The 13,612-nt window shown below is 29.1% G+C and overlaps 1 protein-coding gene across 1 annotated transcript in view; it reads right to left on the reverse strand.

Annotated features, from left to right (window-relative positions):
• Positions 1 to 13,612, reverse strand: part of Ten-a (Teneurin-a transmembrane protein) — a 332,260-nt gene that overhangs the window by 143,920 nt on the left and 174,728 nt on the right. Inside the window, exons 9-10 of the mRNA XM_075357656.1 lie at positions 12,205 to 12,351; positions 1,846 to 2,053 (exon numbers count right to left, since the gene is read on the reverse strand). Coding sequence (XP_075213771.1) covers positions 1,846 to 2,053; positions 12,205 to 12,351 — 355 coding nt within the window. The remainder of the gene's footprint in view (positions 1 to 1,845; positions 2,054 to 12,204; positions 12,352 to 13,612) is intronic.

Raw genomic sequence — 13,612 nt, forward strand, 5'->3', positions numbered from 1 at the left:
AAAAAATTGTAAAAAAGCTAACATAATTGTAATCTAACATACAGTTATGATATTTTTGGTTTATTTTAGTCATATCTTTTGTCTTTATAAATTATAAATTAAACAGCAAATCTATGATTAATAAGGACTATGGAATTTTCTGTCCATATTTTTTATACTCAGCTGTTAAGAACAATCCGCTAATGATATTTTGTCCTTATTAATGTTCCTTCTCATCTATTCTAGAATTTTTACCAATGTCTTTCACTAACAAATATTCTTTTAAATCTATAAACAAAATAAGAAATGAACTCTCAAATGACATTTAAAATGTGGTATGTAGAATAATATAATAAAATAAATAACATCCAAAGGAACTGAAGTCTTATTGGTGAAACAACCCATGAAATTAATAGATAGGACTATATTAATTTAAAAATAAGGTAAAGATTTTACATTTAGCAAGCAAGAAACTGCAGCATTTCATTAAAAAAAGTGTGTTCAAGTATCACGCATATCTGCATATAAAGTTAGCAGTATGAAGGGAACATACATTAGTTTTACAAATTCAGTCATCTGCATTGAATATGTAAAGTTGACATTTTCAGTATATTTATTTATAAAAACACTAAGTTGACTACCATTAAAATGTATGAAAAAATCCTAATAATACTGTTAAAATAATTAGTAATGATTTTAAATTATGTTTTTAAAATAACAAATACTTTCTTGGAATTTAAAATGATTTTTATATAGAATTGAACTGAAAGTGAGATTTGTATTGTTGGGTTAAAAAAAAACCAGAACTATACACATATATAATTAATACATATAAAATTGGTTATTAATACAATGTAATAAATTTTTAATAGTAAAAGAATAATTCTTCTTTCATCAAAATACAAAAATGAGAGGGCAACAAGAAATCTCTTAGATTTCTTTGTCCTACAGCGGGATCAATAAATATGAAAAATATACAAATACTGATAATGTTAATCTCAGATTCAAGATGCCATCAAATAAAATATAAATAAACAAACCTAAATTCATGAGGCTCCAAAAAATAGTTTCTATTTAGGACACCACAGAAAATGATTATGGTTATAATTAAAAATTATTTATTAATTTCAAAAAGAGAAGAGGAGTGAGTGATTTCTTGAATAGGAAGAATAGGAGAGGGAAAAAAACTTGAAAATTAACAGTAATAAGTTTTATATTAAATAATGTTCCAATTATATCATGTAGAAATTATCTTCAAAACTGAAACCTAAAATAATTAAAAGATTCTTCTTTACCTGTTTAAACTTCAATCAAATAAGGTGAAATAATATCTCTGGGAACGTAGGCTTGGAAGCCGTAATTAAAAAAAAAGAAAATACTAAATATATCCAGAAAAAGGGAATATATTTTTGCAAAGCTACTCAACAGTATAAGTACTTAACAATGAGTAATTAATGACAATTTTATAATTAAGTTACAAATGTATGTGAGAGAAACGCAAAGTATGAACTAATAATACACAAAAGTTAATCAATGAAGAGAAACAGGAAGACAAAACAGAAAAGAGAAGATAATGCAGATTCTAAAAAAGGATTATTAATAGAAGCATGGCAGAAGGAAGATAGAAGAGTGATAATAATTAAAAAGAATGATTTTACTTTAAAGAAAACATCACAAAAAAATATTAGTTAGTTATACTGTTTTTATACTTCAAATACATTTTCAAGTAACACTACTCCTGTTCCCTTTACATTACTTTTCTGTATAATGCTTAGTCTTCTGTCAAAATTTATTACAAAAAATTACTGCACTTAAAAGCATTAGTTAATTTAAAATAATTAAGAATTTTTAGAAAAATCTGCTTACCTTTCAGTGTATTCATCCATATGAACATAACTCTGGACAGAATTCTCCTCTACAAGGAACTTAACCCGTTGGTAAAATGATGCTGTAACTGACGGCGGTTGTTTTCTTAAAAGAACTTCAACAGGATCATTTGAAGCGAGACACATGATGTGTTCGCTGCAAGCTGGATGAGTACAACATTCACTGTCAGAGCAATCGACCATACCATCTGCAATAACAGAGGGCAAAATTTATGATTTCTTTAAACATCAATTAAATCATTTTCTGGTATTCTGAATCAGAACTGTATGAAGATACTTGTACAAAAGAGACTTTTTTCTTCATTCTAATTATCTTTTATTAACTAATCTTTATGATACGTACCTCTGCAATCCCTAATACATAAGTATAACATCAGCTTATCCAGATTTGAGAGCAGCATTAGTTCTGTTTACAGATGTTGGAAAAATTCAGTCTTTTAAAGACAGGTATAGTCATATTTTCTGCATGTAAGTCATTGCATAATTCACAGATTATCAAAATTATTGTTATCAATATAATTTTTATTTATTATGTAAAATATATTTAGAAAATAATAACATGTTATAGTTTATTAACTTGAATTATTAATAATTAATAAATTGTGACTAACATAAAGCTGTTAAATGTAAAAATATTACTTTTAAAGTTATAGCAGAAAATATTATGTATACACATGCAATAACTGATTTTTACATTTTTAACCATATAGTTTTATTTTAAACAGCATTAAAGTGCTAAACTTTAAAGCATAATCTTTTCTTCGAACTCCCTCAAAAAGCAGAACGTGTTTTTAAGATACAGAAAATAAGACTGTCAGATATTAACTGGCACCTGTAAGTATTAATTGTTTAGATGGACATTTAGTAAATTAAAAATGTTAATTCTGTTTATATTTAAGAATAGGCAACTATTGTCAAAAAGAATAGTCACTTATTCTTAAACAATTAACAATATCCACCCTTACAAAACCAGATAACAGAACAGTTTTTGTATATTCAATACAATATTTTGACTTAAAAGAAAGGCCTTCATTATGCTTCTTTAAACATAATAAAAACCTTTCGTTTTTTCATTTTTAATAATTTCTGCACCATTTGAAATTTTTTTCAACAATTTATTTAAAATGCAATTAAACAATTTTCTTAAAAACAGCAATAAAATATTACTGACAAAGAATTTAAAAATAATAATAATTAAAAAGGCCCTGAATATTCTCTACTCCCTACAATATGTATATAAATAAGTGCTCAAAATTATTTATAACAGCATCTTCTAAACTGGGAATTATTTTGTAGTATTTTTTAAATATTTAATGTATTTACTATAATATTGTTTCAAGTGTTTAATCAATAAATATGGACTTGTTCAAATAATTATTTTTTATAATTTATGTTTTTATTATTAATTAATAATTAAAAAAAAACCACTTTCCAACAATTCTTTTACATATACATTCACGTGCTTTCAGAATAAAATTCCATCATTAGGAACTTAAAAAATGTATGTTATAATCTTAATGCTAAAACTTCTTCGTCATGTAAATTTGTTTATGTAATGTAATATAACATAATAATGGTCGACACATGTTTAAAATTATGTCGACTTAACATCCTGTCATTATGAATGTCTCCACCAATATAAAGTGGAGATAATAATTTTAAACATCTGATGACCACTGTTATATTATATTACGTTACATAAACAAATTTACATGATAAGAAGTTTTAGTTTTATTAAGATTATAACATATATTTTTTAAGTTTCTGATGATGGAATTTTATTCTGAAATCATAAAATTTAACATATATATAAAAGAATTGTTGATAAGTGGTTTTTTTAATTATTAATTACATAATCATACCAACGGGTCATGTTTGATAAAGTTATTATGTTTTATATTTAATTTATTTTATATTCAAGAATTATATTAATGTATTATTATGTAGATCAGAATAAAAGATTTATTTATGTTGAATGTGGATTACACAAATTTCCATTACACAAATTAGGAATTTTAACTGTTAGAAAAATAGATTTCACAAATACAGGGAAGTTACAAACTTCCTGTATTCTAAGCTTGAATAAAACAAACAGTATGTAATGTACAAGGGACGTTCAGTAATTAACGAGACAAATTGATGTAGAGATAAAACAGTCATTCAATGACAGTGAAACTTTTTGAGGGTCAAGTCAAGTTGGCAAACTTGAGAACACATTTAATCAACTGATCGATCATAATTAATCTAAATATAAACTCTTTTGTTGTTGAGAATGTCAGCTCTGCTTGAAACATGTACAACGGAAGAGCAATGTTCAGTGATAAGATTTTTGCTATCAGGTGTGAAACGGGTGGAAATTTACTCAAGAATGTTGAAACAGAATGGTGAAAAGTGTTTAAACCTCAGTAAAGTGTATAAGTGGGAGGAACAGTTTAATTCATACAGAACAAGTGTGACTGATCTCATTGCTTTGGAAGAACAGTTAAAGTTTTAACTACCGCGCTGCAAAATCACATAAATGATCTTATTTACGAAGACAAGTGAGTCAAACTGCTAGTTTCTGTAAATATTAGTGCTGGAACTCACTCGCATTCAATCATTTATGACATGCTGAATTATCAAAACAGGTTCCAAGACAGTTGACACCCAGTTCAAGCCTATAAAGACACCCAGATTCGCATTTGTTCTGAGCTCAAAGAACGGTTTGAACAGAAGGACTTTCTAATTAAGAAATGTGGATACACCATTTTGAGCTCAAATCTAAACGGCAAAGTCTTGAATGGAAAAATCTGGATTCACCCACCAAAAAAATTCAAAACTCACCATCAGTCAGTAAAGTGATTTTAACGGTCTTCTGGGACTTGCAAGGCCCAAATTTTAATGACTTTTTAGAAGAACAACGTTCCGTGAACAGTGAGCACTATTCTAACAAGCTTCAACAGAAAGTGAAATCTGCGATAAGGCGAAAACATCACAGCGCTCTCTCAAAAGTTGCGATTCTCTTGCATGACAATGTGTGCCCTCACATCACTCAGAGAACAGAAGAAACGCTTGGAAACTTGGGTTGGGAGGTGTTGCCACATCCTCCTTACAGCCCAGACCTCGCCCTGTCTGATTGTCATTTGTTTGGCCCATTCAAATACTTTTTACATGGCAAGAAGTTCAACAACAATGAAGCAGTATATAATGGTTTAAACACCAAGGTAAAGACTTCTATAATGTGGGAATCAGAAAGCTTACAGAACGGTGGAACAAGTGTCTAAATGTTGCTGGAGACTATGTTGATAAGTAGTGCAAGTTTCATTGTCATTAAATAAATTATTTTTTCTACGATCAGTTTGTCTCATTAATTACTGAATGTTCCTCGAAATTATAATGCATAGTGAAACAGTAATATAAACATTGCATAATAAATAATTCAATTACACATGATTGAAGTTTGTGAAAGCCATCATATAAAAAAAAAATCTGTAATTATTTTTGCTATGATTTTGTCAAAGATGACTGATGATTACAATTAATCAAAACTGTAGTTTTTAAATTACAAATGAACCAAATTTAATAAATGTAATGTTTTAAAAAAAAAAAAATTTTACAAATATTGATCTTCAGTTATTCTTCTGCGATTGTTGCAGGCTATTCTTATACTGGCCTCACCTGATATTATTACTGGTAATTTGCTTAGTATGGTAGACAGATATTCATTTAGAAATTGCATGGAATTTGAATTGTGTCTTATCATCTGGCACAATGCTTCTGTTTATTTAAACATTTTGTAATGTCTTTTAAGATTGGCCTTTTTTGTATACGGCTTCAAATTTCAAGGTTGTTTTCAATTTTTATAGATAAGTATGATTTGCATCTCTAAGGTAGTTAGTAAATTTTTGCTCTACATTACTATGGAGGACTACTAAATATTCATTGTACTCTGTTCTCATTTTACCAACGTACAAAAATGTCCACTATGTAAAACCATAGTATGTCATTTCTATCAAAGTAAACCTAAAAGATCAAAAAAGGAAAGGATTAACTTATCCGTTGATATAAAAGCATAATAACTTTATTGAAATGAATCTTTTTAAGATTCATATTCAAATTATATTTTTAATTCTATTAATATACTAGTACTGAAAGTACAGTCATGGTAAAATTAAGGTAAGATATGTCTTACCTATCTCAGTATTCTGTACTAGGTGGTTTATATTAATAGAATTTAAAATATAAAAGCATAATAATGTAAAGCATTGTAATTTATAAATATAATTAATTTTCTTATTTTTAATAGTACAATTGGAAATTAAGATTATAGTTCTGAAGAATTGCATTTAGGAGAAAAAGTAAATAAATAAAAATATCGTAGAATTATGTGTTGTATTGGAAAATGAAATAAAAATTGAGAGGGGGTTTCCATTTAAAAAATTAAACTGGCCACCATTTTTAAAAACATAGAAGAGATTTCAAACATGGCAAAAGAATTTCTTCAATGTATCAAACAGTGAAGAAAAGATCCCCATTTAAAGCTCTTGTAGCTTTTCTAGTTTAGAAGATCCCAATGGTGGTTCAATTAAAATGAATGCTCTATATTGATTTATTGTTACATTTTATTAATGTTGAAACTATTTAAACAATAACAATAGTATCACTTATCTATAATGACCGGAACATCGCAATTTTAGGTTACTTTTTTGGATTAGTATTCATACATATTGAAGAAAAAAATTAGAGAAATAATTAATATTGTATAAATATTCATTTTTAATGTTGCATATATGATCTAAACATACAGAGTGTCCCACGAGGAAAGCGACATACTTCACAGGTATATTCCTCTCATTAAAATAATGAAAAAAGTACACATAAACATAGATCTAGAAAAGCTTTGTTAGTGAGTTACGGCTAGCAAAAGATTTCACCCAGAATTCAGCTTCCTCGATGAAATGAGGTTGTATTGAAATTTTTAGGATTTAATGGAGGAACAAAATTAATGGTTTCCTATGGTTTTTGAACTGAAAAACTGAATAAAATAGTTCCCAGAACTGTACCTCCAGTAGTTTTTATGATATTGAAAATACAATCATTTTTTATACAAGTCATTTCATTTATTTTTTTGTTCTCTTTCTTCTTCAGTGAAATTTATTTTTTAAAACTTTATTTGATTTTTATTGCATTTATTTATATCAATATTTTTAAAATTAAATTCTCTACAATTTTTGTTAATAACTTTTATGCATTTGTCATTTAACAAAGTCATTGTTTTACAAACCTAAAAAAATCTGATGTGCACACCACATGACTTCCTTGTATGCCTATTAAATTACATACAGTACACACATTTTTTTGCTGCACTTCATTTTAACTTATTTCATTTGAAAGTGAGATATGATCCTCCAATTCTTTAACAAAGTGGACAATTACACAATTGCATTGTGGTGGACACAACATTCAATCACATTTTGATATGTACATCTGTATGTACATATCATACAGATGTCATGCTGAAACTAGTCAAAATAGATTCAGGGATGGTCAGAATGGATATTTCCATTGAAATCTGAAATTTTTCACGATTACAATACTTCCTTGTACTTTGTAGAAGGAAGTGAAAAACGGTTTTCAGACAACAAATTTTTCACTTTTACTTCAGATATCATGAAAACTATTGGAAATACAGTTCTGGAACCTATTTTATTCAATTTTTCAGGTCAAAAACCATAGGACATTAATTTTGCCCCTCAATTAACATCTTAAAAATTTCACTAAGGGAGCTGAATTCTGGGCGAAATCTTTCACTAGCTGTAACTTGCTAACGATGCGTTTCCAGATCTATGTTTATATGAACTTTTTTCATTATTTTGATGAGAGGAATAGACTTGTGAAGTACATCGCTTTCCTTGTGTAAAACCTGTAAACAATTTTAAAATTTTTATAATAAAAGATTACTTGCCAATATATATTTATATGTATCATTTTTCTAGCCCAAAATAATAATGGTTTTTTTATGTTTATTATATTATTATTTATTTATTATTTTTAGAATAATTAACTCAGCTTCAAATAATAGGCAGGCAGGAGTAGGTTTCATAATGAACAAGAAGATAGGGAAGAGAATAGAGTATTTCAAAACGCATAGCGATAGAATCATTGTAATAAGGATAAAATCAAAACTTAAACCGACAACGATTGTTAACGTCTATATGCCTACAAGCGCCCATGATGATGATGATGAGGTAGAGTGTGTATACGAAGAGATTGATGAAGCAATTAAACACGTAAAAGGAGATGAAAATTTAATAATAGTTGGAGATTGGAATGCAAGCATTGGAAAAGGCAAGGAAGGAAATATAGTGGGTGAATACGGGCTGGGCAAAAGGAATGAAAGAGGGGACCGACTTATAGAGTTTTGCATGAAGTATAATTTAGTAATTGCCAACATCCAATTTAAAAATCATAATAAAAGAATATACACTTGGAAAAAGCCAGGCGATACTGCAAGGTATCAGATAGATTATATCATGGTTAAGCAAAGATTTAGAAATCAACTCGTTGACTGCAAAACTTACCCTGGAGCAGACATTGATAGCGGCCATAATTTGGTGATAATGAAATGTAGATTGGGGTTTAAAAGCCTGAAGAAAAGGTGTCAGGTGAATCGGTGGAATTTAGAGAAGCTTGAGGAAGAGGAGGTAAAGAAGATTTTTGAGGAGGACATCGCAAGAGGTATGAGTAAAAACGATAAGGTAGAAAATGTAGAAGAAGAATGGGAGAATGTTAAAAAGGAAATTCTTAAATCAGCAGAAGCGAACTTAGGCGGAATAAAGAGAACTGGTAGAAAACCTTGGGTTTCAGACGATATATTGCAGCTGATGGATGAACGTAGAAAATATAAGAATGCTAGTGATGAAGAAAGTAAAAGGAACTATCGGCAATTAAGAAATGCTATAAAAAAGGAAGTGCAAAGTGGCGAAAGAAGAGTGGATTAAAGAAAAGTGTTCAGAAGTGGAAAAAGAAATGAACATTGGTAAAATAGACGGAGCATACAGGAAAGTTAAGGAAAATTTTGGGGTACATAAATTAAAATCTAATAATGTGTTAAACAAAGATGGTACACCAATATATAATATGAAAGGTAAAGTCGATAGATGGGTGGAATATATTGAAGAGTTATACGGAGGAAATGAATTAGAAAATGGTGTTATAGAGGAAGAAGAGGCAGTTGAGGAGGATGAAATGGGAGAAACAATACTGAGATCTGAATTTAAGAGAGCATTAAAAGATTTAAATGGCAGAAAGGCTCCTGGAATAGACGGAATACCTGTAGAATTACTGCGCAGTGCAGGTGAGGAAGCAATTGATAGATTATACAAACTGGTGTGTAATATTTATGAAAAAGGGGAATTTCCGTCAGACTTCAAAAAAAGTGTTATAGTCATGATACCAAAGAAAGCAGGGGCAGATAAATGTGAAGAATACAGAACAATTAGTTTAACTAGTCATGCATCAAAAATCTTAACTAGAATTGTATACAGAAGAATTGAGAGGAGAGTGGAAGAAGTGTTAGGAGAAGACCATTTGGTTTCAGGAAAAGTATAGGGACAAGGGAAGCAATTTTAGGCCTCAAATTAATAGTAGAAGGAAGATTAAAGAAAAACAAACCAACATACTTGGCGTTTAGATTTAGAAGAAACAATGAACGGCATAGATGAAGTCCTACGCAAGAACTATCGCATGAAAATAAACAAGCACAAAACAAAAGTAATGAAATGTAGTAGAAATAACAAAGATGGACCACTGAATGTGAAAATCGGAGGAGAAAAGATTATGGAGGTAGAAGAATTTTGTTATTTGGGAAATAAATATAAATAAAAATAAATTATTTGACAAATAGATGAAGAAAGAAGCATTTGGAAAAATATAGTTAAAAGAAGAGACAGACTTATAGGTCACATACTAAGGCATCCTGGAATAGTCGCTTTAATATTGGAAGGACAGGTAGAAGGGAAAAATTGTGTAGGCAGGCCACGTTTGGAATATGTAAAACAAATTGTTAGGGATGTAGGATGTAGAGGGTATACTGAAATGAAACGACTAGCACTAGATAGGGAATCTTGGAGAGCTGCATCAAACCAGTCAAATGACTGAAGACAAAAAAAAAATGTATTATTTGTTTATTTATATTTGTTTATTATTTATTTTTATTTTTAATGTTTATAAAAAAAATATATAATTATGATATGTATTGAAAAACATAATTGTAAAAAAAAATTATTTATGAAAAATAATTTATTTTCATAAATTGAAAATATTACCTTTATACTTAATTTTTTATTAATACCATTTACTTTTTTGGTAAATGATTTTCAATTTTTACATATATTATTTTAATATATAAAGGGCACTAGGAAGGTTTTACAATAGGACTTTGTTTTCTAAAATTTCTCAAAATAACCTTCCATGTTTTGTTGGAGACCTAGTACACTCATGGTCCCAAGCCCTTAGGAGGTCATCGTTGTTTGTAAAATGCCCCCCTTTCAGTCTGTAATTTACCTGGGCGAACAAACCTGTAGGGAGGGTGTTCTAATAATTTTATTTCAGTGCTGGCCAAATACTCAAATCAAACTTTAGAGCATTGGACTGAAGTATTGATCATGGTGAAGAAATCATGTGTCCATCCCTGAGTTCAGGTCCAGCTTCTTGAGAGCTTCAACAATTTTAGGCAGTCATCCCTCAGTATCCCACTTCCCTGTAACTGTTTTTTTTCAACACAACTCCCTCTAAAATATATCTCACACTAAAAAAATTACACCCAACATTATCTTTTTCACTGATCTGGATTTTCAAACAGTCACGAGGGTCTTCTGATCTTCGAACACCAACACTTTGTTCTGAGGGTTGGTTGGACATCATAATAATGTAGTCAAGTTTTGTCACTGACAAAATACTATTCACAAAGGGAGATTTCACATTTTAAAACTTTTTCAGTATTTCACGGCACCATGAAACACGATGTGCCACTTGATCGTTGATCAAGTTATACGGCACCCAAAGGGTACAAACAAAACTTTCTAACTTGAAGGTGATCTCACAGAGTGGCACAAACTGCTGGTGCATTAATGCCCAAGTACACATCTATTTGGTGATAGATCATACACCTGTCTTTCTCAGGCATTTTTTTGTACTGCAGCAACGCTTCCCTCAGTCACGGATGAAGACGGTTGACCTGACCTCAATCAAAATTTTCTCTGGTCCTTCCTCAAGCCCAAAATTTCCTCTTTCAAACTTTTGGACCACGTAAATATTATTGTAAGATGAAGACAAACTTCTCCAAGCAGAGGAGTCATTTCCTCTAAACACTTTACTTAACCCAAGTGCAAAATTTCCCAGTATTCAGTTTTTGACCAAACAACATCACTACCTCTTTTCACTAACACAGCTAAAAAACAAATGACACTGAGGCAGTGAGTTACAGTGCAGGTTGAGTGAGACCTGTCTCAACATGTGCTAACTTGTAACTGCCCATGATGATTTGTTATGTCATATTGCAAAACTTTCATAGTACTCTTTGTATTTACTCATTATTTTTTCCAGTTTACAATGAGCCTTAATACTTATTTTTCTTTTTTTAATGCTTACCTGTGAACAGTTAATTTTTTATTTATGAAAATTTTTCATGCAATAGAAAATTATTTTTTATTTTAAAATATATTTCTTGAATAAATCAGAATGAAAGTCAAATTAATCCATTTATATATAATATTTTTAAACCTTAGAATTTACTTAAAATATTAAAAAAATAATCAACTATTAAATCTTATTAAAATAAATATAATAAAAGTTAACAAAACAAATTTAGTTTCATAATAAACAGAAAAACAACCTCAAACAATGATGTATAAATCAATGAGCATTGTCATTGCAACATCAGGAATGCAAAGAGATTAAAGAATTTAAATATAATTGGGAATCTGTATTACTGAACATTGATGAAACTGATTTCAAAAGGGAAAATCAAGGAATGCAATATCACCGAGATTAATAATGAAATTTTTAAATCAAAATAGGTGTCCTCAATATGTTTACAGATTGAAATTCTCAAGAGGTCTACTCATCAAAATATGAGAATTAGTTAATATTATGTTTTATAAATATTGTATGAAAATAATGTTGTTTATAATAAATAAAAAATCTCAGATATGTACAACCATATTAATGAAAATTTATTCTTGAATTCCCTTCAAAAGTTAATAATTTAGAGAAAGGAATATTTTTACAGAAAAGGGGTAAATGATAAAAAGTAAATACTAAATCATAAAAAAGCAGTAATTACAATTATTTTAATTACCATGATCATTGTCCACCTCATCATTACATTCTGTTTCCAAACGTACACTACAATCAGGACCAGCCCAGTCTGAATTGCACTGGCAACGATATTCGCCGTCCTCTAATGCACATATACCATTCCTATTGCAAGCATTGATGCATCCCGCTGTAAAATAAAATAAAAAATCTACTTAGTCTTAGAACTACATATTCATTTGCAATCTTTGAATTACATAACATAGATCTTATAATAGATTGCTGATTCTGGTTATTATTTAGAAAAAGAATACAGTAACTAGATCACATTCAATGTTATTTGTTTTTTAAAAGTGAAAATAAATATCCAATCGCGTGTAGAGAATTAGACAAAAGGATAAGGGTTGGGGTAAAAAGTATATGCTAGTCTTCTTTTGTAAATAGTTGAAGTTAATAATTCTTGTATAAAGTTCATTATTAATTTTGTAAATATTTTTTATCATTAATTGTAATAATCACTTTTTAAATTTGTATTACTTGTCATTAGTAGTGTATTTACCTAACAGCAGCATCAGAATTATTGTTTGTGACTTATAACTTATAATAGTACTAGAGAATAGATAAAAAATGTATATAAAAATGTAAAATTGTGTATGCAAAAACATTTTAATGTAATTTCTCATTATCCTTTGTCGAATCAATACCATAGGCAACATATCTTAACATATCTTATATATATATATGAGGAAGGTAAATACATTGGACTTTATGTTCTCTGCTTTTATCATGAGTTCAAGATAATCCTAATTAACTGAAATAATGATATTTTTATGCCTGAAAATAATCAACAGAATTACAACTACTACCTTTTTTTCTTATCAATTGTAAACTAATATGTCTGAAAATGAAATACACATAATATTTACTATAATATAATACAAATAAAATTTATTAATTCAGAAATTTTCTCTCACATTTTTTGGAAAGTAATATCTCATTCACTCATTGTGTTCTGCCAATGGGGCAGATCTTGTGCAAGTGTTTTTGTTTTCGTATATTTTGCTATTTCCATAACCCCATAAATCAACTGAAACCTTCTTCCACTTCCTCTCTTTCCATTTACCACCCCTCCAACTGCATCTATTAATAAATACTTTCTTCTCATACAGTGTCCTATCAGTTCCTTTTCCTGCTTAAAATGGTATTTAACATATTCCTTTCCTCTTCTACTCTTCTCAACACCTCCTCATTTGTTACTCTATCTTGCCAACAGATGTTTACCATTTTATGCCACACCCATCTCTCAAACACCTCAATTTGCCGTTTGTCTTCCTTTCTTAAAGTCCATGTTCCTGCACCATAAAGCATAACATTCCAAATAAAACATCTTGCCAATCTCTTCCTCAGATCTAAATTTAATTTCCCACATAGCAATTTCTTTTTCCTACTAA

This window comes from Lycorma delicatula, chromosome 2 (genome assembly GCF_047948215.1).
Source record: "Lycorma delicatula isolate Av1 chromosome 2, ASM4794821v1, whole genome shotgun sequence".
In the NCBI taxonomy this organism is placed as follows: Eukaryota; Metazoa; Arthropoda; class Insecta; order Hemiptera; family Fulgoridae; genus Lycorma; species Lycorma delicatula.